Genomic DNA, 20,360 nt, shown 5'->3' on the forward strand with positions numbered 1-20,360 from the left:
TACTTTCTATATGTTTACAAAGATTTTTGGCTTCCCATTTACTTTACCCGCTAATCTTTTCTTACACTCTCCTTTGCCCTTGTATCCGGTTTCAGTTTCCCCTGCACTCTCTGTATTCTGCCTGGTTCTTGATAGTATTCTGTGCCTGACATTTGTCATAAATCTCCTTTTCGTGGTTTATTTTAAGCTCTATTTCCTTTGTCATCCAGAGAGTTATCACTTTGGATGCTCCATCCTTCCTCCTTGTGGGAATATCCTTGGTTTGTCCCTGCAGTATCGCCACCTTTTTTTTTCATTCATGGGATGTGGGCGGCGCTGGCCATGCCAGCATTTATTGCCCATCCCTAATTGCCCTTGAGAAGGTGGTGAGCTGCCTTCTTGAACCGCTGCAGTCCATTTGGGGTAGGTATACCCACAGTTAGGAAGGGAGTTCCAGGATTTTGATCCAGCGATAGTGAAGGAACGGCGATATAGTTCCAAGTCAGGATGGTGTGTGACTTGCAGGTGGTGGTGTTCCCATGTATTTGCTGCCCTTTTCCTTCTAGTTGGTAGAGGTCACGGGTTTGGAAGGTGCTGTCTAAGGAGCCTTGGTGCATTGCTGCAGTGCATCTTGTAGATGGTACACACTGCTGCCACTGTGCGTCGGTGATGGAGGAGTGAATGTTTGCAGATGGGGTGCCAATCAAGCGGGCTGCTTTGTCCTGGATGGTGTTGAGCTTTTTGAGTGTTGTTGGAGCTGCACCCATCCAGGCAATTGGAGAGTATTCCATCACACTCCTGACTTGTGCCTTGTAGATGGTGGACAGGCTTTGGGGAGTCAGGAGGTGAGTTACTCGCCTCAGGATTCCTAGCCTCTGACCTGCTCTGGTAGCGATGGTATTTATATGGCTACTCCAGTTCAGTTTCTGGTCAATGGTAGCCCCTAGGATGTTGATAGTGGGGGATTCAGCGATAGTAATGCTGTTGAATGTCAAGGGGAGATGGTTAGATTCTCTCTTGTTGGAGATGGTCATTGCCTGGCACTTATGTGGCGCGAATGTTACTTGCCACTTATCAGCCCAAGCCTGGATGTTGTCCAGGTCTTGCTGCATTTCTGCACGGACTGCTTCAGTATCTGAGGAGTCACGAATGGTGCTGAGCATTGTGCAATCATCAGCGAACGTCCCCACTTCTTACTTTATGATTGAAGGAAGGTCATTGATGAAGCAGCTGAAGATGGTTGGGCCTAGGACACTACCCTGAGGAACTCCTGCAGTGATGTCCTGGAGCTCAGATGATTGACCTCCAACAATCACAGCCATCTTCCTTTGTGCTAGGTATGACTCCAGCCAGCGGAGGGTTTTCCCACTGATTCCCATTGACCTCAGTTTTGCTAGGGCTCCTTGATACCATACTCAGTCAAATGCTGCCTTGATGTCAAGGGCAGTCACTCTCACCTCACCTCTGGAGTTCAGCTGTTTTGTCCATGTTTGAACCAAGGCTCCTTCAATACCTCTCCATTCACGTCTAGCTGGATGGGACTTCTCTCACTTGGTTCCAGCCTTATCTATCTAATTGTAGTAAGAGTGTCACTTGCAGTGGCTTCTCTTCTTGCTCCTGCACTGTTATCTCAGCTGTCCCCCTCCTTGGCCCCCTTTTTCTCATTTACATGCTGCCCCTTGGCGACATCATCCGAAAGCACATTGTTTTCAGATGTATGCTGATGACACTACCACTACTCTGGATTCCTCCACTGTTGCTAAACTATCAGACTGCTTATCTGATGTCCAGTACTGGGTGAGCAGAAATTTCCTCTGATTAAATATTGGGAAGTTTGAAGCTTTTGTTTTCAGTCCCCGCTCCAAAATCTGTTCTCTAGTGACTAACTCCACCCCTCTCCTTGGCAGCAGTCTGAGATTAAACCAGTCTGTTCATAACCTTGGTGTCACATTTGACCCTGAGCTGAGCTTCTGACCTTGTATTTCAGTCATCATTAAGACTGTCTATTTCCACCTCCGTATCATCGTCTGACTTCGCGCCTGTCACAGCTCACCTGCTGCTGAAACCCTCATTCATACCTTGTTAACTGTAGACTTGACTATTCTAGCACTCCTGGCCGGTCTCCTACATTGTACCATCTGTAAAATTGAGGTCATCCAAAACCCTGCTGCCCTTGTCTTAACTCGCACCAAGTTCCACGCTCCTATCACCCCTGTGCTCGATGACCTACATTGGCTCCTGGTCAGGCAATGTGTTGATTTAAAAATTCTCATCCTTATTTTCAAAACCCTCCCTGACCTTGCCCCTCCCTATCTCTGTAATCTCCTCCAGCCCCACAAGCTTCCACGATATCTGCTCTCCTGTAATTCTGGTGTCTTAACCATCCTCGATTTTATTTGCTCCACCATTGGTTGCTGTGCCTTCAGTTGCCTGAGCCTGAGATCTGGAATTCTCTCCCTACACCTCTGTGCCTCTCCACCTCGCTTTCCTTTTTTAATACACTCCTTAAAACCTATCACTTTGACCAAGCTTTTGGTCATCTGACCTGATAACTCCTTATTGTGGCTTGATGTCATATTTTGTTTTATAATGCTCCTGTGAAGCACCTTGGAACATTTTATGTAAAAGGTGCTACATAAATACAAATTGTTGTTAACAAAAGCAAAATAACTGGATGCTGGAAATCAAATAAAAACAGAAAATGCTGGAAACACTCAGTCAGTCAGGCAGCTTCTGTGGAGAGTGAAACAGAGTTAAAGTTTCAGGTGGATGAGGCAAAAAGTTAAGGGGCATGGTTAACTAGAAAATTATGTGATTTCAGGAGGACATGAGAGGGTAGTAGATTAGGTAGGTATCAGATGAAATTTAATGTGGACAAACTTTGAGCTGATACACTTTGAAAGCAAGAATAATCAGAAGAAATATATACTAAAAAGAGCAAAGCAGCAGAATCACTTAGACGTTCACATACACAAATCTTTAAAAGTGGGATGACAGATGGAGCAAGCTGGAAAGAATAGAGCAATAATATGGCATCATCAATTTTATAAATTGGGGCATTAAGTACAAAAGCAAAGAGCTAAAGCTATAAAAATCATATGTTTGTGTTTCAAATCATTGTGTTTCAGTTTTGGATGCATAACTTTAGGAAGGATTTCAAGGTTATAGAGAGGGTACAGAAGAGATTCACTAGGATACCAGGGATAACAGCCCTTAGTTATGAGCCACTATTAGCTGGAGAGTGTAATTGCAGCGTGATGACTTTGCATAGCAGTTTCCATTGTAATTGTGGACATAGGAATGTATGGCGGAAATATGTAAAAATAATAGTTTTAAAATGGTGACTGAATTACATCTGTGCACCTTGGTCCAAACATCCCTTGGCCTCTAACCTCACTTCATCTGAAGGCTACCTTGATCTTCACTCTCTGTTTGCAGTGCCACAGGAGATCAATCTAGTCATATACATCTGTGCACACTCCTGTCCACCTTTTCCATTATAGATTCCTCTGGCCACATTTATCATGGAAACTGTGTAAACCTGTCACACTGTAGTTCTTCTGTGTTCATTGGAGATGCTGTAGCACCACCACTGGCAGGAGGGCATAATTGTATCAGGGCAGGTTTTCAGAACAGCTTCCATTGTAAATGTGCTCTTGACTCTATGTGCAATGCCTCAGGAGATCAGCTGGTAGCTTTTAAAAAGTATGCAGATAAATATTGAGGGAAAAAGTTAAAAGTCTATCAGGAAAGGACAAGGGATTTGGATACCTCTTTCAGAGAGCCAGCACAGGAATGCTGGACTGAATAACTATCTTCTGTGCTGTAGAATTCGATGATTCCGTTTAAATGATTACCTGAAGAAAATGGTTGGCTACTTTCCTTGATCCAGTAATCTGAAATTGCAGAAACATTATCCCATTATCGGTTTGTACTGAAACACAAATCTCCATCATAAGTTACAACTCATTCGTAATGCCACGGGCATGTGTTTACCCCCATAAAGTCCGACAATCCTGGCACCCTTTTTCACCAAGCAGACTGGGTCTTCATACCCCATTGAATTGGCAAGATTTGCGTACTTGACTTCAGATGTCCTCATCATCTCGCTGCACCTCAACAGAGCGATATCTTGTCATCTGATGTGCCTCGACAAGACCTCTGTCCCTCTCACGTTTAGCTGTTTCTTACTCCCATTGCCTTGTTAGGGGCCATCATTATGCATAATTATGTTTCTGTCTTTGGCAATTCCATTCCTCACTCATCAACCTTGTCACTTCTATCCTGCTTTCAACCACCTCCTCTGTGCACTTCTCTTTGACTATACCTTCTCGCACCTCCCCAACTAAGTCGTTTCCATTTTTCCATACTGTTCAGTGTCTATTGCCTATCTCTACTGTAGAATAGTCCCTGGATTTCCCTCTCTGGTGTAGAATGCTATGAGAATTTTTTCTGTACATGAGGAGCCTATAGAAATGCAAGTTGTTGCTGCTGTTAAGGAGGCTTCTTTCTTTTTCCAGATTCAAGGAGGAGACCCCACTGGTACAGGCACTGGTAAGATTTGGTCCACATTTGATTTTACGCTTGCATCCATTCATTTTGATAATACAGCAGTGTTGTGTTATAAAGGTTCCCATCAAACACTTTATCATTTTATAAACAAAGTAAGACACAATGACACGACTGATGCAACATGATCTCAACACACCCTAACCTCAGCCAGCTTTAGACAGATGGCACTTTCTTTATTTGGCAACATTGGAAAGGAAATTGTTGTATTTTCTTCATCTGATCAAGATGGGAGATCGAGGAAAACTCTATGTTCCTTTCCTTGATGCGAAGGTCCAATGACTAACATGCGGACTGCCGATTACAGGTACACAAACAGGCAACACCACCCAGCAACAAACATTGGAGTTTGTCAGAGCTCTCAGTAATCATGTTGGGGCTCTCTCACCCAGCTCTTCCTGGTATAGAGCTGCATCAGGCAAGAGGAATTCACTCTTAGTGGCTTCAGTCATCTGCGGATGATTTTGGAAATGAGAGATCTCTCACTGTTGGGGAAAAAAAAGGATAGTCCTAAGACCATATTGGTCATCCCATACATTCATGGGATGCGATGCAGCATTATCAGGGCTTTGTGAAGTGAACATTGCAGATCTGTTGTTGAGTCTATCCCTTGCAAGCATGGCACAGTCTGCATTGGCAAAATTGGCCACCCTTCGCAAACATGTCTTGCTCAGCACTGATGCGAGTGAAATAAATAAAGCTGTGAGCTGGTCATCACTTGCAGCCCATGCCATTGAGGAAGGTCAAACGTTGAGGTCAAATTGGTTCATCTTGTAAAATATTAGTTGTGGCCTGAAACTTTTGAAATCGCGTGTAGCTGTTAACTTCACAGAAGGGCTAGTCATTATCTGGTTGGCTGTAATTAGACTTGTCTAGACAACAACACAAGAAATTTTTGTAATCTATATACCTGTTACTGCTTTACTAGTGCTGAATTTGCTGATATTCAATGGCTTATCTTCAATTTTGTTCTTGTGAAGATGCTGTCTGCAAAAGGGATGAAATATTGAGCTGGATTTAGTGGAGGCAATAGGAGTCCTGCCGCAGGTGGTGGGACCAGGGCTGTGTTTTGCCAGTCACCCACCCCCAAGAGCTGCAACAAAAACAAGAAATGCTGGATTCACTCAGCAGGTCTGGCAGCATCTGTGGAAAGAGAAGCAGAGTTAACGTTTCGGGTCAGTGACCCTTCTTCGGAACTGACAAATATTAGAAAAGTCACAGATTATAAACAAGTGAGGTGGGGGTTGGGCAAGAGATAACAAAGGAGAAGGTGCAGATTGGACCAGGCCACATAGCTGACCAAAAGGTCACGGAGCAAAGGCAAACAATATGTTAATGGTGTGTTGAAAGACAAAGCATTTTTGGTAGATAACTTATCAAACACCAGGAGGGAAATAGAAAGCAATGAAGGTGAACAAGGTAAAAGAGACAAACGAAAATCCCGTCGGAGAGAAGAGCAGAACTTCTTCAAGGTAGGCATTCCTGGAAGAGAAGTGGCAGTGAATTAAACACTAAAATAAAAGCAAAATACTGCGGATGCTGGAAATCTGAAACAAAAACAAGAAATGCTGGATTCACTCAGCAGGTCTGGCAGCATCTGTGGAAAGAGAAGCAGAGTTAACGTTTCGGGTCAGTGACCCAAGAGCTGCTGGCCTAATCAGAGGGCTGACAGCTCAGCAGTGCCACTACTAGCTGTGGCCACTGCTGGGGCTGCACCTGGAGGACGAGGTTGCATCTGTGTGTGCCGGGGCCAGTCAGGCAGGCCCTCGCCATTGCCGCTGGAGGACCCCTCTGTGGGGCAAGGAGGCCCCCCACCAGAGGTCAGTGGGAAGCCGCCAGGGATTACCTGGCAGGCTCCCTACGCTGCGGTGGGCCCCCCAGCTGCTGGTAGAATGCCAGGGAGGCAGGAAGATGCCCTAAGTGGCTCACTTACGTTCTAGGCAGGCAGGCTGTCTGCCAGCTTTCCTGCTGCTGGCAAAATGGCATGGCGCGGGAAGACATCAGGTACTCTACCCCATATCTTTTTGCCAGCCTTCCCACTTCCCTGCCCGTCCCCAAAGGGCTGGTAAAATTCAGCCCGTTGAGTCTTGCCTTTTATCTGTCATATTTTGATTCTTTTATTTCTCGTCAAATATTTTTGCCATTAATGATGTACAACATGTTTTCAATCATACTGAAAATTCCATGAGGGTTACCATTTTATTAAATCTATGTGGTAAATGTTTGCACTACTACAGATGCCAAAACAGTAACAGACGTCAGAGTACTTCAAAGTCCTTCAATGACACTAATGCCCTTCTAATTTGCATTGACGTTAAATTCAGTTACACTGCCACCTTTACCCCAGCCTGAGTATTCCCCACAGGAACTACTTACAGCATGCAATCCTCCTTGCAGGAGAGCATGGTGTTCAAAGCTCCATCGCCAGCATTGATGCATTTTTCAGGCTTTCCTCTGGTGCAGAATGTCATCACTGATGTATGCTTTGTCCAGCAGCTGCTGAAAGTCAGTCTTGTGCTGTTCCAGATGTAGCAGGGAGTCCTGGCAATCAAACTAATTGAGAGGCAGGTATATGCACTTTGTATTGTTTGGAATGGGGACTTTTAATGAGATTAATCATACAGTTTGGCCCAAAGAAGGGAAATGATAAAAACTCATCCCTGCCAGAAAAAGATACCTGCTAATACATTGCCATCGTTTAGCATACAGCAGTGATCACTGAGGCTGATTTTACAGTTATTGATTATAATCTGTATTTAAGGAAGCAATTATTGTCATTTTATAGATCCTAACAACTGCAGTCACTTTAGAAGGAAGGCTGGGTGAGACATTTTTCTAAAAACACTGATGACAAAGAAGTTTACTCTGATCAACATGGTGTACATTAGTTCTGTACAAACTGGCATGTTGTTACAGAAATTGTTTATAAAGCCTGTCCAATTGATATCTAATTCTTAAAAGCTGTATATTATGCTGCTTAGAAAATGGTAAAAGAGCAATTGTTTTAAACTGATGGGGGCCTTTAGCTTGTATTATTTTCCTTATTGAGGATAGATTGTGTCCCAGCAAGGAACACTGCTGAAAGTGGCCTAATGGAAGAAATAGTTTGTTGGATATAACGAAAAACCACTTGCAGTGCACTGAAACTGCCAATGTTTAACATAGGCAGTGTTCAAAATCCCATTTCAATTTACTGCTATTATAGAATAGCACAACTCATCAACTTCAACAATCTTCAAATCAAAAAGTAGATTTTATCCTAGGAAACAGTGTCTACTGGTGCAGCTCATGCTACTGTGACTTTATCTTAATAGTACTTGTTAAAACACAGCTGGGTTTGATTTCAATTGGCTCCACTTTGCAGAGCTCGATCTCAAACCGCCTGTTTAAAGTGGGGGTTATATGCATATCATCCTGGAGTTGGTTCTTTCTAGCATACAAATAGCTGGGGAGGATGATCTTTTAACATGTTCTTTTCAAAGCCCCATTCATTTAGAGATATTACTGTATTACAGGAGATATCCTTTTTAGTTCTGCGCTTTACATTCTGGCTCCCCTGCATGCTTGCCATTGCCCTGAACAGGGGTATTCCGCTCCATTAATTCACAAACCACATGTTCCTCAAGATTCTCTCTGCCTCAACAGTGTGAGCACCTTCAGGCTAGATGATCCTGGGATGGGCTGTTAACCATTATCTTTTGTACGCAAAGAAAATATCTATTATCATAACTATGAGGCAACTCAGTTCTTTCATTTCTTAAATGGATTTCTCTTAACTAAGGTATAATAAATGCATTGAAGTTAGTTTCTAGGACCAAAGCTGTCATAACGTAAGGAATGGAAAGCACTTTATGCAAGGACTATTATAACAAATCATGGAAATCAGAGACCAATTTAAATAACATACAAAAACATAAAAATAAACCCGCCCTGGGATCACCTGCAACGGTCACAATTATGAACTACTTCACACCAAAACCAAATTAACACTTTTATTACGGCCAGGTGAGGAGGGGGTTTCAGGCTCCCCTTTTGCCCTTCCTCTTGTTTGACTGCAACAGGGTTTATTCCTTTTTAAAAACAGTGGTTGTGCTTACCACATTAGTGAGTGTTTTACCTTTTTCCTCTAACATGATTGCAAAAGAACCAATCAGACAGGTTTTCTTGAGTTTAAACAAGAAAGAGGTAAGTTTATTATGCTTAACACTCTAACCTGATTTTAGAACACTAAAAATGCGCTACACATTCACACGAGAATCTCACACACACAAAAAGATTACAAAGGGAAACAGATTTGGTGGTTGGATTAAAGTCAAGAATAAATGGAACTTAAATACAGTCTGTAAATCCAGTAGTCCTCAGCTGAAGCTGTATTCTTGAAGTCCTCACTGGTCAAAGTGCACTTGTGGTGGGCTTGCTTTGCTCAGAGTTTTCCTGAAGGCAGAATTGGTAGTTGATTCTCTTCTCCTGTTGCTGGCAATAGCGATCTGTAGGCTTGGAGGGTCCCTAGTTGCGGTCGGTTCTTTCCTTGATATTTTCCGGGGAGAGAGAGACACAGGGGAGCAGCCACCTGCTTTGTTGCTGTATACTCAGTTACTGCCTGTCTGCTGTCTGTGTGACAAAACTTCCAGTTTCTTCAAAGATGAGAAAGTTCTATCGATCCCCTTTGTTTTTAATGAGGTGCAAAATCTAAAACCCAAATCTCCTCTTAAGTGGGGTTGCCTGTGCGAACTCCCCAGAGGGACATCTCCACTTATGAATGCCTCAGGATGACTTTGAATGGTTTGCTCATGAGGATCATCTATCTGGCTCATCTACTCAGTTAGCCAAAATTATTCTGGCTGGGCTTCTTGTTAGACTCTTTGTAGTCCAATTTCATGGTGTTTCAATTGTAAATTGTAGTGGCCATCTTGGCTGCTAGTTTTTTTTTAAAGTTAACTTGTAGGATTTTTTTCCATTAAAACTCTAAGATAAGTTACCAACAGATGAAATTAATATGTCCCATTTGGCATATAGGGTTTTCCTGACATTTTGAAGAAAATTTAGTTAAGACATCAACGAACCTCATTACTTCCCTGACCTATATCTATCACAGATAAGTTATGAAAGAGGAAGGCTGTTAAGCCCATATGAGCAACCCACGCATCCAGAAAGTCTTTAAAGACCTCAGTCATAGCATCTAACAGTATCTTAAATTATGCCAGGTTTTTGCCATCTCTGACCTTCCCAGAACTTCATTCCATGTATAATGGATAATTTCCCGACGGTCCTAACTTTGCCTTTTACCAGTTTGAATCTGTTCCCTCATGTCGTACAATTTAATTTGTACATGAGTATTTTGCTTTTGTATTAGTGTCTTGGATTTATCTTTTCTCTATCATTTACAATTTTGTATACCTGTAGCTTCCTTTCAAGGCTGAACAGGCTGAGTTCCTCCCTTCTCAATTCATAGGGGAATCTTATGGTTTACATGTTATACATAGAAAAAATGTTTCCACTTGTGGGGGCTCCAGAATTATGGGTCATAAATATAAGATCACTAATAAATTCGGCAAAGATTTCAAGAGAAACTTCTTTACCAAAGAGTTCTTAGGATGTGAAATTTGATACCACATGGAGTAGTTGAGGCAAACAGCATGGATGCCATTAAGGGGAAGCTAGTGAAGTAAGTTTAGGGAGAAAGAAATAGAAGGTTATGCAAATGAGGTTAGATGAAGTAGGGTGGTAGGCAACTCGTGTGGAGCATTAAGCCTCCCCCCCCTCACAGCTGGGCCCAATGCCCTGTTTCTGTGCTGTAAATTCTATGTAATAACTTAATATTTTCACATGAGGAATTGCTCTTGTGTCTTATTTCTGAATTTCCTTCAGGGCTTGAACATTCCACTTCTATCTAGCTAACCAGGACTAGAAATAGTGCTCAAGGAGTGGGCTGATCAGAGCAAGATTTCCTCCAACTTGAACTGTACTGTTTTCACCATATGGTTCAGCATTCTATTTACTTTGATTCCTGTTCTGCAGTGATTGGAGTCATAGAACATTGAACAGTACAGGCCCTTCGGCCCACGATGTTGTGCCGAACCTTTAACCTACTCTAGGAACAAACTACCTACATACCCTTCATTCTACTATCATCCATGTACCTATCCAAGAGTCGCTTAAATGCCCCTAATGTATCTGCTTCTACTACCACCGCTGGCAGAGCATTCCACGCACCCACCACTCTCTGTGTAAAGAACCTAACCTCTGACATCTCCCCGAAACCTTCCTCCAATCACCCTAAAATTATGCCCCCTGGTGATAGCCCTTTCCACCCTGGGAAAAAGTCTCTGACTATCCACTCTATCTATGCCTCTCATCATCTTGTACCCCTCTATCAAGTCATCTCTCATCCTTCTTCGCTCCAATGAGAAAAGCCCTAGCTCCCTCAATCTTTCTTCGTAGGACATGCCCTCCAGTCCAGGCAGCATCCTGGTAAATCTCCTCTGCACCCTCTCTAAAGCTTCCACATCCTTCCTATAATGAGGCGACCAGAACTGAACACAATATTCCAAGTGTGGTCGAACCAAGGCCTTATAGAGCTGCAGCATAACCTCGCGGCTCTTAAACTCAATCCCCCTGTTAATGAAAGCCAACACACCATACACCTTCTTACCAACCCTATCAACTTGGGTGGCAACTTTGAGCGATCTGTGGACATGGACCCCAAGATCCCTCTGTTCCTCCACACTACCAAGAATCCTGTCTTTAAGCCTGTATTCTGCATTCAAATTCGACCTTCCAGAATGAATCACTTCACACTTTTCCGGGTTGAACTCCATCTGCCACTTCTCAGCCCAGCTCTGCATCCTGTCAATGTCCCGTTGCAACCTACAACAGCCTTCCACACTGTCCACAACTCCAGCAACCTTCGTGTCATCGGCAAACTTGCTAACCCAGCCTTCCACTTCCTCATCCAAGTCATTTATAAAAATCACAAAGAGCAGAGGTCCCAGAACAGATCCTTGTGGAACACCACTGGTCACCGAGCTCCATGCCGAATACTTTCCATCCACTACCACCCTCTGACTTCTATGGGCCAGCCAATTTTGTATCCAGACAGCCAACTTTCCCTGTATCCCATGCCTCCTTACTTTCTGAATGAGCCTACCATGGGGAACCTTATTAAACGCCTTGCTAAAATCCATATACACCACATCCACTGGTCTTCCTTTATCAATGTGTTTTGTCGCATCTTCAAAGAATTCAATAAGGCTTGTGAGGCATGACCTGCCCCTCACAAAGCCATGCTGACTGTCTCTAATCAAACCATGCTTTTCCAAGTAATCATAAATCCTGTCTCTCAGAATCCTCTCAAATAATTTGTCCACTACCGACGTAAGACTGACTGGTCTATAATTCCCAGGGTTATCCCTATTCCCTTTCTTGAACAAGAGAACAACATTTGCCACCCTCCAATCATCTGGTACTACTCCAGTGGACAGTGAAGACGCAAAGATCATCGCCAAAGGCGCGGCAATCTCTTCCCTCGCTTCCCGTAATATCCTTGGGTATATCCCGTCTGGCCCCGGGGACTCATCTGTCCTCATATCATTCAAAATTTCCAGCACATCCTCCCTCTTAACCTCAACCTGTTCAAGCATATCAGCCTGTTTCACGCTGTCCTCACAAACGACCAGGTTCCTCTCACTAGTGAATACTGAAGCAAAGTATTCATTTAGGACCTCCCCTACCTCCTCCGACTCCAGGCACAAGTTCCCTCCACTATCCCTGATCGGCCCTACCCTCACTCTGGCCATCCTCTTGTTCCTCACATAAGTGTAGAACGCCATGGGATTTTCCTTAATCCTACCCGCCAATACTTTTTCATGTCCCCTTCCAGCTCTCCTAAGTCCATTCTTCAGTTTCTTCCTGGCTACCTTGTAACCCTCTAGAGCCCTGTCTTATCCTTGCTTCCTCAACCTTAAGTAAGCTTCCTTCTTCCTCTTGACTAGCTGTTCCACATCTCTTGTCATCCAAGGTTCCTTCACCCTACCATCCCTTCCCTGCCTCATGGGGACAGACCTATCCAGCTGTCGCAGCAAGTGCTCCCTAAACAACCTCCACATTTCTGTCGTGCATTTCCCTGAGAACATCTGTTCCCAATTTATGGTCCCCAGTTCCTGCCTAATAACATTGTAATTCCCCCTCCCCCAATTAAATATTTTCCCATCCCGTCTGCTCCTGTCCCTCTCCATGACTATAGTAAAGGTCAGGGAGTTGTGATCACTATCACCGAAATGCTCTCCCACCGAGAGATTTGCCACCTGGCCTGGTTCGTTGCCAAGCACCAAGTCCAACATAGTTTCCCCTCTAGTCGGCCTATCTACATATTGAGTCAGAAAACCTTCCTGGACACACCTGACAAAAACTGCTCCATCCAAACTATTTGCACTAAGGAGGTTCCAATCAATATTAGGGAAATTGAAGTCACCCATGACAACAACCCTGTTACTTCTGCACCTTTTCAAAATCTGCCTCCCAATCTGTTCCTCCATGTCTCTGCTGCTATTGGGGGATCTATAGAAAACTCCCAACTAAGTGACTGCTCCTTTCCTGTTTCTGACTTCCACCCATAATGACTCAGTAGCCAAACCCTCCTCGACGACCTCCCTTTCTGCAGCTGTGATACTATCCCTGATTAACAATGCCACTCCCCCACCTATTTTACCTCCCTCCCTATTCCTTTAGAAACATCTAAACCCTGGAACATCCAACATCCATTCCTGCCCTTGTGATATCCACGTCTCCGTAATGGCCACAACATCGTAGCTCCAAGTACTGATCCATGCTCTAAGTTCATCACCCTTATTCCTGACCCTTATTCCTGAGTTCTCTAATTATACTCCATTCTTTCTGTTTCAGTTAAATTGTGTAGAATGTCTCAAGAGGGTTGGAACTCAAAGGGAAGGAAGTTATATTTCAATTGTATAGAGTCTTGGTCAGACTCCATCTGGAGTACTGTGTTCAGTTCTGGACAGCACACCTCAGGAAGAATATATTGGCATTGGAGTGGGTGCAGTGCAAATTCACCAGAATGATGCGGTTAAAAGATTAAGTTATGAAGACATGTTACATAAATTTAGCTCATTTTCCCTTGAATATAGAAGATTGACGAGGGATCTAATTAAGGTGTTAAAAATAATTACTCAATTTCCTCTGGTGGGGGAATCTAGAACCAGAGGGCATAATCTTAAGATTAGTGCTCAGCCATTCAGGAATGAACTCATGAAGCACGTTTTCATGCAAAGTGTAGTGGAACTCTGAAACCCTTTTCCCAAAAGATTGTGGATGCTGGGTCAATGGAGATTTCAAGCTTGAGATCAATAATTCTTTGTTAGGTAAGGGTATCAAGGGATATGGAATGAAGGCAGGCAAATGATATTGAGGTACAGATCAGTCATGATCTAATTGAATGGCAGAACAGGCTCAAAGGGCTGAATGGCCTATTCCTGTTCCTATGTTACTAAATCCTGTTGAAGGAAGCCTCACGCATTGCGATCGAACAGGTTCTGCTCACCATGAACTGTGGATTACTATCCCATGTTTATCTTTGGGGCAGAAGCTGACATCCAGAACATGGCAATAGCTGAGTAACATCCCAGACATTACCAGGTTCCATTAACTAACACTTTGATCACCACAAAATGTTCACTTCACAATGTTCAGAAAAAGGCCAGTAGTTCCTCCTGGCATATCTCCACACAGTCGCTGTTCCTGTCTTATTCACTGCACTGCACAAGAAGTGGTTTACAGCTGAATTAATGAAGCAGTGAGGGAAAGGGGCAAGTAGATGTGAAAAACCATTACACTAAATTCAAGGAAACTAAATGATTAATGAACAGGTAATGATTAAAACAAACACTGTTAACTTTCACAAGCTATCAGTCAAGTAATGAACTTTCTTGGAGGGTTGAGGAGTTGGAATAAAGAGTAAACACCAAAATAAAAATTTGATTCCATCTGGTTTTCTTTATAAATCCATTTGATACAAATTTTTAGGGTGTCCAATCGAGATTCCTGATATTTAGTCGGGAAATGGGTGGTAATCTTAACCAGGAACGGATACAATAAAATCAGCAAAAGATGACTGTTGTATAGAACTTGTGTTGAAGGGGATCCCTCTCTCTGACATTGATCTCCCGCTGACATCACCCATTGCCTAGTCTACAGAGGCTGCTTAAGATAACAATTTACAGAAGAATTTCTCCCAACATGAAAACCTCAAAATGTTTTTCTTTTGCTTAGTGATTTGGAGAAACTCTGCGAGCCAGTAGCCATTTGCATCGAATGGTGAGGACGATAGCATTAAAGATCGAAGCTAATGTTACCTTCTACCTTAGAGCCATAGTGCCCCATTTGGCTGTATGCAAGTCAGAGTTCAGGGAGACTGTTAAGAGTAGAGAGTACTCAGAAAAAAAGCTTCAAAAAGTTTGATATTTGGCATGACGTGCTGTGAATTTGTACTTTGGTTGCTGTTTTCTGCTGGAACCCAGAGTAAGGCCAGAGGTCGCAACAAAAGTTGAAATTTCCTCAGAGTTTTCTTCATGGCGTAAATAATTCTGCCTAGACTAAAGATAAAGCTTTTGAGAGGGACCTTATCACCAGGCTTGTCTACTTTATTCATCTGCAAATCAGACAAAAATGCCTTTAGTAAATGTATGATCAACATACGAAATGAATTGTCAGTGCAGGTGGTTGAACAGGAAACAAAGGTGTTTCAAAAAGGAAGTAGACATGTTCTGGGCATCTGACTTATGATGGATACATTTTCTGAAACCTTTTAAGAGATCTCTGGGCAAATGGTCTCTTCTGCTTAAAATGTTATGTTCGTTATTACTTGATTAATTAAAATGTATTGTGGAACTCAAGGGCTTGATTCTTTTCACTTTTGAGCAAACTACCCAAACACATCTGTACATCTGTTGATGTAGTAACATCGAATTACAAAAGAAATTTATGATTAAAGTATTCATTTGGAATACTAACCTGGCCACTTAAACACTGCGTTAGATGTTCGCCATGCCAAAAATCTCTACTGAGCTATTGTAGAGAGTTAATCTTAAGAATCAGTCTTGGGACCTATGAACATGCTAGTTTTCTTTTTTGTCCAATCAATATATCCTCATCAACAAGGCTGTTTAGTTTTATTTTTTCCATTGGAAAAACTTTGGTAAAAATCACAAAGTTCCATTTAATGAAAATGGAATTCCCTGCTATCACTATAATCTAGATATTCTATTACTGGCTAGCGATGGGTTTTAGACCAACTCAAATGGAAGTGTGCTATATTACCTAGTTTTCCAAGCTTAGCTCACTTACATAGATTCAACTACATATTTTGAGGGATATGGAGAGTGTACTAGTGCTCACAATGAAAAATTGCAGGTAGATGCAATTGAAAAGTAGACACAAATATAGAACAATATTAGAATAGGAGGATAAAAATTCTTAGTCTGTGAAAACTCTTAGGAATTTCAATCCATTAGCAATCTTTATCAAGGCTGATGGAAAAGGGCAAAAGCAAAAATGTAGGGAAAGAAAACCCAAGGTGCAGGCAGGAGTCTGCAAGCAAAGTGATGGAGCAGTCCAGTGCCCAACCACTTTTTAAATTCTAGCTGAAGTTGAGGTAGTTGTGAGCAGCTGGACCTCCGTGCCACATTTTAGGTCATAATTGGCTATCCATGTCGCTGGCTATAGTTGGAGTAGATGGTACAGCTCTGGTTCTCTACTGCTACAGAGTGTGGCAATAGTTCCTCACATTCATTGCCAGTTAGGTATGCCAGGGCCTGCAGATGTAGAACCACAGAAGTTTACATTACTATTGGAAGACATTCTGTTCATTGTGTCTATGCTGGTCCCTTGTTAAAGCCTTCCAGAACTAATCCCACTGTCTTATTCTGCTCCATTCTTATGGGTTAGACCAGCTTTCTCTGCTGATACCAAACAGCAGGTGTGTATGATGAGCTGAATGGCGGTAATAAATAGTGCACACTCTATGAGCTGATTTTCTTTTTTTTATTATCCATTCTCAGAATGTGGTCATCACTGGCAAGGCTGGTATCTCTAGTTGCCCTGAGAAAGGTATGATTAGATTTGCTACAACTGAGTGGCTCACTAGACTGCTTCAGAGGTCAGTTAAAAGTCAACCACGGTATGGGATTGGAATCATACATAGGCCAAGCCGGGTAAGAACAGCAGGTTTCCTTCCCTAAAGGACATCATTGAGCCAGTTGGGCTTTTTTGGCAATCTGACAGCATTGTGGTTTCTTTTACTGATACCTGCTTTTTATTTCCAGATTTTTAAAAAGCCCAGTTCAAATTCTCAAACTGCCATAGCAGGATTTGAATTCACATTGTCTGGATTATTAGTCTAGTGACAAAATCACAACACTACCATACCTAGTTTAATTAGTAAGAGGAATCAATACTCCTCAAGTATCTATGTTATCACTGGTGTTTCAAACAACATTTTTGGGTGGTGCAAATATATAATAATCATAGGATAACATGACCTTAATTCACCTTTTAATAATTTTCTATAAATACATAACCTCTGTCTAATTATTATGGAATAGTTTGGGGAAATTTTGAGCCTCACACAGTAGCTGCTGCTCCTAAATATAGTGGCCCAGTGCTTTTCATCTATTAATTAAACTTCCCTTGACCCAGCTTCCTCATATTCTGTAAATCATTCTTCTGTAAAGCTGCAATTACATCTGTGCGACATAGGAATGATTTATGGGCTTTAGCACCACGTAAGTCTCTCCTGTTTTTGGCTCGATTTGATCTTGGTGACACCATGTTTGAAACTCCTTCAAGTTAATGATGTTTCATGGTTAGCATTAGTGTGTTCCAGAAACAACCATAAAAAGGTTTCCTCGTGGGAAAAAATATTTTTTGTGCAATTAAATCTTTTGGAAAGGCGTGACAGCTTTTGCTTTTCTGTTACTGGCGAGAAATAGATGTGTCTCAGGATTTTTCCGGATGTCAAGGAGAGTGGATGGTGAAATATGAAATTCTAATTGCTGTAGTGTGTGAGAATACTGTTGTTACTTCTTTCTGGCTTTGAATCCAGCCCTGGAAGAAGAGGTTCTTTTTTTTTCTCTCGAGTGATTGAGTTTTGTTTTGGTCAACCTCAGTCCAGAATGCATTTTTGGATGAGATGTTCATCTGAGGCCCTGCTGTCTGGTTGTTCTGGTGGTTCAAAAGGATATAAAGGATCCAGTGACATTATTCAAGAGCAGAGAGTTCTCCCACTGGCTGATGTTCCTCCCAGGTTAATTGATTATTCATCTTGTTGGCTATTTGTGGGAGCTTGCTGTGCACAAATTGCACTTGCTTGCAAAACACCAGTGACCAATGTTCCTTCTAAGCTGCATGGCCATGCAGTAACTTGCAAGTCCCCGCGCAGGCTGTGTACGTGTCAGCCCCTTTAGAATACTGCGCATGTACGGTCACGTGTTTAAACAAATCATCTGCTCACTGCACAAAAAAATTACAAGGAATGCTGGTAGTGACCACACTCAAAAATGATTCGTTGATTGTGGGATGTTCTGAGGACATAATGAAGTGATCGATAAATACAAGCTTTTTTTATTACCTTCCTTTCTCTATAAACACATGCCGCTTTCTGCTGTTATGGTTCTTTTCCATCCTCAAAATTCACACTGCCCAGAAAACAAAACTATACCAGCTGCATCTACTATTTCCTTCTCTTCACATTAGTAACATTGATAACATTTTCTCAAGTCTCTGTTCTTTCCATTTCCATCTTGAATTATCCCACTGTTGTAGAGTCATGGAGTCATTTATGGCATAAAAGGAGGCCATTCAGATGCTGGTTCTCCGCAGAGCAATCCAGTCAGTCCTATTTCCCCCACTTGATCCTCGTAGCCCTGCAAGTTTATTTCCTTCAAGTCTGCATCCAGTTTCCTTTTGAAATCATTAATTGTCTCCGCTTCCACCACCCTCGTGGGCAGTGAGTTCCAGCTCATGACCACTCGCTGTGGAAAAAAAAAGTTCTTCCTCACATTCCCCCTGCATCTCTTGTTCAAAACCTTCAATCTGTGTCCCGTAGTTCTTGTACTGTCAGTTAATGGGAACCGTTTTTCATTGTCTAACTTATCTCTGCCTGTCATAATTTTGTACACCTCTATCAAATCTCCCCTCAATCTCCTTTGCTCCAACGAAAACAACCCCAGCTTTTCCAACCTAACCTTGTAACTAAAATCTCCCATCTCTGGAACCATTCTGGTAAATCTCCTCTGCACCCTCTCAAGGACCCTCACATCATTCCTCAAGTATGGTGACCAGACTGGTCGCAGTACTCTAGTTGAGGCCTAACCAGAGCTTTATAAAGGTTCAGTAGAACTTCCCACCTTTTGTACTCTATACCTCTGTTTATGAAGCCCAAGATCTAATATGCTTTGCTAACTGCTCTCTCAATATATCCTGCCACTTTCAAAGATCGGTGCACATACAGCCCCAGATCCCTCTGTTCCTGCACAGTCTTTCGAACTGCACCATTGAGTCTATATTGCCTCACCCTATCCCTTTTGCTAAAATGCATAACCTCACACTTGTCTGTATTAAATTTCATCTGCCACTTGTCTGCCCATTCTGCCAGCCTATGTCCTGTTGGAGACAGTTCATATCATCCTCTCTGTTTGCATTTCCTCCAAGTTTGGTATTATTGGCAAATTTTGAAATTCTACAATGTATTCCAAGATTCAAGTCATTTATATATCGCAAAAAAAAGCAGTGGTCCTAGCACTGACCGTGGAGGAACACCACTGTCACCATCCTCCAATCTGAAAAACAACCATTTACCACGACTCGCGATTTTCTATCCTTAAGCCAATTGTTTTTATCCATTTGGACACTGACCCTCTTAGTCCATGAGCCTCAATTTTGTTAGCCAGCCTTTTATGTGGTACTTCATCGAATGCTTTCTTAAAATCCAAATAAACAGCCTCCACCGCATTTCCTTCATCAATTTTCTCTGTTACTTCATCAAAAAATTCAATTAGATTAGTCAAGCATGATCTACCTTTTACAAATCCATGCTGCCTATCCTTAATTAACTCAAACCTCTCCAAGCACTTGTTGATTTGTTTTCGTGATTACTGTTTCTAAAACTTTACCCACCACTGATGTTAAACTAGCTGGCCTGTAGTTGCAAGGGCTGTCCCTTACACCCTTTCTTGAATAATGGTGTCACATTTGCCACTCTTCAATCCTCTGGCACTTCCCCTGTTCCTAGGGAAGATTGGAAGATGATAGCAAGTTCTTCTGCTATTTCCACCTCCACCTCCTTCAGCAACCTGGGATGAAAGCCATCTGGACCGGTGACTTATCTAGCTTAAGCATAGCCAGCCTTTCCAGTACCTTCTCTCTCTCTCTCTTAATTTTTACCCTATCCATTGCCTCTATTCTCTTTGCTTCGAGCGATTATTTTGTCAGATTCCTCTTCCTAAGTAAACACCAATATGAAGTATTCATTAAGCACTCTAGCCTTGCCCTGTGCCTCTAAGCATATATTACCCTCTTTGTCCCAATAGGCCCCACTCCACCTCTTACGACCCACTTAGTATTTATATGGAAGATTTTTGGGTTCCCTTTTATGTTGACTGCCATTCTATTCTCATATTGTCTCTTTGCCAGTCTTCTCTGCCCTTTCATTCTGAGACCCAAGTTTCAGCAACTTCCAATTCCTTTTACTTCCAGTTTCCCTTTTGCATGTTCAACAACTTACAGTCCTAAGGAGGATTATG

The 20,360-nt window shown here is 42.4% G+C and overlaps 1 protein-coding gene across 2 annotated transcripts in view; it reads left to right on the plus strand.

The window, feature by feature from the left end:
* The window catches only part of ppil2 (peptidylprolyl isomerase (cyclophilin)-like 2), a 462,593-nt gene that overhangs the window by 272,856 nt on the left and 169,377 nt on the right, over nucleotides 1-20,360 (plus strand). For both annotated transcript variants that reach the window (XM_068055345.1, XM_068055344.1), the window contains exon 14: nucleotides 4,500-4,533. In XM_068055345.1, the coding sequence (XP_067911446.1) occupies nucleotides 4,500-4,533 (34 nt within the window). The remainder of the gene's footprint in view (nucleotides 1-4,499; nucleotides 4,534-20,360) is intronic.

This window comes from Heterodontus francisci, chromosome 23, assembly GCF_036365525.1.
Source record: "Heterodontus francisci isolate sHetFra1 chromosome 23, sHetFra1.hap1, whole genome shotgun sequence".
NCBI classification, from domain to species: Eukaryota; Metazoa; Chordata; class Chondrichthyes; order Heterodontiformes; family Heterodontidae; genus Heterodontus; species Heterodontus francisci.